This window comes from Jaculus jaculus, chromosome 10, assembly GCF_020740685.1.
Source record: "Jaculus jaculus isolate mJacJac1 chromosome 10, mJacJac1.mat.Y.cur, whole genome shotgun sequence".
Taxonomy (NCBI): Eukaryota; Metazoa; Chordata; class Mammalia; order Rodentia; family Dipodidae; genus Jaculus; species Jaculus jaculus.
The window spans coordinates 50,718,942-50,723,767 of record NC_059111.1 but is presented as its reverse complement, the minus strand read 5'-3'; the positions used below and the strand labels follow the sequence as shown (position 1 = coordinate 50,723,767).

The window sequence follows — 4,826 nt, the reverse complement described above, 5'->3', positions numbered from 1 at the left end:
ATTTTGAGGAACTCAAAGAAATCTACTATTGTGGTATATATTTCAAATTTTCACTAACCTCATCTGAAAGATGCTACGTAAAAAATGTAGACAAGTTTAGGCATTGATAACATTTATTCTCTCACCAGCATTTAATGATCTAATGTGTCTTTTTTTCCTCCCCTGAGGTAGGGTCTCACTCCGGCCTAGGCTGACCTGAAATTCACTACGGAGTCTCAGAGTGGCCTTGAACTCACAGAGATCCTCCTACCTCTGCCTCCCAAGTGCTGGGATCAAAGGTATGTGCCACCACATACAGCCTAATGTTGTGTCTTAATTTGTCCTGGTTATTACTGGCTTAATCCCATTGTAGAGTTGGACACACACATTGTGCAACCTTAACAGGAATTTTAGTGAGTGAGGGTACTATTTATAATAAAAATTATCTTTTGCAGAATTCTGCTATTAAATAATGCACACACGTGCTGCTATCTATGTTCTAGTTACTTCAGTTCCAGAACAAAGTAAAAAGAGCATTTTGAAGTTACAGTATATCATAATTAGGTCCATGCCTCATCAACCTGGCCTTTAAAATTTGTAAATGCCTATAGAGACCATCCATGTTAAAAGTTTCTGCACTTTGTGTTGCTTTAGTGTTAAATAATGTTTAGAGTTTGTTATCTTTTGTAGACCTTGGAAATCTAATTATTTATAGTATCTTGTGACATTTACATCTTGCTAAATATACTCAGCATGTATAACACCATATCATGCTTAGAAAAATGGGTAAAAAATGCTGGACTGTACTTTTTGCTTATATATAATGCAAAATATTGGCATGGCCTGAGTTATCTTTTTGTTATAATCACACAATTTAAAGAACATAATTTTGAAAACCCTTCCACAGCCATTACCATCTAACATAAAGAATAAGTCAGTCACCAAGGCTGACCCCTTTTTGTTTACTTTTTAACTCTCAACTGTCAGACCAAGTATCTGTTGTAGTTTATTGTTATCTTAGAATAATACCATTCATTTCCATGCCAACAGCTCTGGAGTGTTTGGTTTAGTTTTTGAGATTGATTAAAAGTAGATAGTAAAGTTGATCTATTATGTTAAGCTTATTTACATAAACAGTGTCTTGAAAATACACTCGGCAAGGGCAGAATGATCCTAAGGCATTTCACATCCTGAGTTTTCTAATACCTTCTCCAATGGGTAGACAATCCTAACTTTACTACAGTTACCTCACCCAGGAGATCATTATCTCAGCACTTTGTTTCTTAAATTTGAAATGAATTGCATGATTTGCTTTAGGAAAAGGGGGTTAGGCACATAATTTCATTCTAACCCATCTATGAAACAATCACAGTTGAACCTACCACCCCTCCTTTCAGGCTCTTGAAACATTTTCCTCAACACAGTTCAAAGTAATATTTCTGAGATGTAAACAGCGCCAAAAAAAAAAAAAAAAAGATAATGGAAAGGACTATGCGGAGGAAACAGTGAACACATTGCTTTGAGTAATAGATGGTGACACATGGAAACGAAAATTTATTTAAGGATTAATGATGGTGAGTGAGCCTTGAAGAGACCTTCCCGGGCTACACCCCGTGCCTGCCTCACGCGTCTTTAAAGATTCCGCGGGCTCCCGCCCCGCCCCCGCCGACGCCCCCACGGAGTGGCCGCTCCTGCGAGGAGGGAGGGAGGCCGCGAGGGCGCGGGGCCGGGCGCTGCCCGAGACCGCGCGCCCGCCGCTACCCCGCCCCAACTTTGCTGTAAACAGCGCCCAGACAGACGGACTGAAGACGGACGGGCGGGCGGCATCCCTGCTGGGCGGGTCCCGGCTGGGCGGGGTACGGAGCCGCTGGCTTTTCCGGCTCCCGGGGGAAGGTAGATTGCCAGTGGCCTCCCGGCAGGTCTGTGCCCGGGGAGGAGGAGGAGGCTGCGCTCGAGGGAGCTCGGGGGCTTCCGAGTGACGCGCGGCTGAGCCGGTGACCCGCGTCCTCCCCCGTCTGTCCGCGGGCGCGGGCCCTGGACGCCCCGAGGACGGGAAGGAAGGCTGCCGGGAGCCGCTGGCCGCCCCCCACACGGCCTCGGGGACAGAGCTTGCTGATGACAGCGCGTGCGGCTGCTGACAAAGCCCCTCGCCCGCCCGCCGGCCGTCCCCGCAGCGAAGTCCCCAGGCAGTCCCGAGAGGCTGCGAGGCTGCGGCCGGCGCGCAGCATGGCCCGCGTGCTCCCGCTGCTGCTGTGCGCTCACCTGCTGCCGCTCGGCGCCCCGGCCCGCGCCGCCGACGTCCCCCGGCCCCGCCTGCGCCTGGCACACAAAGGTAGGCTGCTGCCTCTCGGCTCCCTTCCTGAAGCCACTTGTCCACTGTCATGTCACTCAGCACAGGTCCCTGCTTCGCGACACCCTTCAAGTGCACCTGAAACATTGTATTGCAAAACTCCCGGCAGAGTCTAAGCGCCCCTGAGCATGTCCCACTTCGCTGGGAAACTGGGAAATCACGTCAAGGGGAGACCTCATTTTCTCATCCCTGAGAAGTTCACTCACGAGTGGACAGAATACAAGCTGGGAAGGGGTCCCAGATAGCCTGGGGACCTGACTCCACCAAGTTAACAGTGGGTATTTAAACACCACCACCTACAATATGGTAGCAGGGATAGTGGGGCAAGCTTTTCAAAAAAAGATACTGTTTGCTTTATCTGTATTGTGTTGTTGTTCAGTTTTGTTTCCATAATGAACTGAAAAGGAGGAATAAATTCTCGAGGAGAAAAATGTCATCACTATGAAATTAAAGTGACTAACAACTAATATAAATTAACTTCATAGAGACTCCTCTTAGAATATTTTTGTGTGTGGCAAAAATAGTTTGCCAATCATTGTAAATTGATAGGTTCCGTGTTTTAATATAAGTTCACCTTCTTTTTTACTGAAGATCTGTCAGAATGTTTTATTCTGCTACTTTATCTTATAAAGCTACAACATTTTCATGAATAAATGATCAAAAGATAAGATTTGCATCAGGACCTGTAAAAACCAATCATGAATATGTGTGAAGATTCCTCCTTTCTCCAAACAAACAAGACTTGTTTTCAGAGCAACTGACTTTGCTGATATAGAAGCAATTTGGAATAGATTATTGGGAAAATATGTTTGACATCAACAATTAACAGGGGTAACAGATACAAAAATGAACATTACTCAAGAGCCATTGTTTAACGGAATAAGCTTTTAAATTGTCTTTCAGGATGGAAAGAACAGAACCTTGGGTTTTCTATACATAGGTAGAATGCTTGCCAAAAGCTGGAATCAGAAGGAAGGTCTCGGTTTTATGTAACGAACTGATTGATCCCTTTTTCCCCTTCTTATTGGACAGTGGTAAATGTAATGGTGGGTATACAAAAGTCTCATCTTAAGGATAGTCAAAACTATGAATTTTTTATTGGTTTAAATAAATTTCCTATAACACATTCTAGTAGGTAACATGAACTTAATAAATACACAAACACTAAATTTGTATTTAAAATTCAGTGCCCAGCATTAGCACAAGACTTTGATTTGGGAAGATACATTGATTGTAATACGGACAAATAAGGATGCCAGAAATAAATAAATTGTTTTTCTTAGATAACTAGTGGATAAACTGTCAGCTTTGACAAGCTGCTGTTCTGTCACGCCTGCTATTAGCCTTTTCACCTAATTACAGGAATACTTGGTTATTGATAGCTTCATATCAGTATGTTTTACAAGGTGCCTCATTTGATGTTTCTTAGGAGAATTTATAATTTGGTCAGAGTGTATGAAACTCTCTCACAAGTTTATGTTGTGTAATATTGTTACCGAGTTCATTTTTAGAGTATCTGTTTAATCATAGAAATAGCTATAATTGATTTTATGACTTGTTTCAGATAGTGTGGGAGTAGATATACTAGTTCCTATGGATATACTTGGCTGAATACCTCCACCATATTTCGCTTTGGCTTTTCTTTACTTAGTTCAAAGTGCACTTTTCTAATGATGATAGTATATGTATAGACACCAGAAAATAAAAAGTTTTTACTTGTGCAATTTAGTTAGGACAGCCATCCTTGACAACACACCTGAGATGCAACCTAAACTAGCATGCTGGCATGTAGAAGCCTCAGGAACTAGGAAATCCCACTTTGTCAGAGCAGAAACCTCTCTTTCAACCAAATCAAAGTGAGCATTTACCTCCCCACACTCTGGAGTTTCATAGGAGGAGAAAGTTTAAGTGTCATACAAAGCTTGAGTTAATTTATGTAAAAACTACCCTTTCTTCTTCCAGTCTTTTGTTTCTAGAAATGGCCTGTACTTAAGTAGAGCTTTCTAGATGGAGGCAATAAAAACTAAAGAGGAGAAGAAGCAGAAAGTGAGGAAGACAGTAGAAAGATAGTATAAGATACAGAGAATTATTATGTTATGTATACTATAGGTTATTTCCCACTATTTCTATTTAAAATGTGATAATATTAATTTCCTCCTTTTTTTCAGTTGGATATTCAGAAAATATGCCAACTTTGGAGCAAATCTAGTAAATAACAAGAAAAGTACCTCCTGTTCAGGCAATACTGAAATCTAATATTTTATAGGAAGAAAATAAAGTTAGCAAATAAAAGAATAATGTATGTCCCACCTTGAAAGAATTTTTCATCAAGATTTTAGTTGAGATTGACTATATCAGGCAAAAATTTGAAAGTTCATGAATACTTATTCATTGTAACTAACTTTATACCAGCTAAAGAGAGTAACATTGATGTGATTAATTCAAGGTTGAAATTCTCTGTTTAAAGAGATTTTTGAGAAGTGTCTGTGGTCCCCAT

At 41.6% G+C, this 4,826-nt stretch overlaps 1 protein-coding gene across 1 annotated transcript; it reads right to left on the bottom strand.

Moving 5' to 3' along the window:
* Window positions 1-1,537: 1,537 nt before the first annotated feature.
* On the bottom strand, window positions 1,538-2,416 carry LOC105944313 (putative uncharacterized protein NEXN-AS1). Its single transcript, XM_012949599.2, has one exon. It carries the CDS (start codon window positions 2,414-2,416, stop codon window positions 1,538-1,540), a length of 879 nt encoding a protein of 292 aa, XP_012805053.2.
* Between the last annotated feature and the right edge of the window lie 2,410 nt (window positions 2,417-4,826).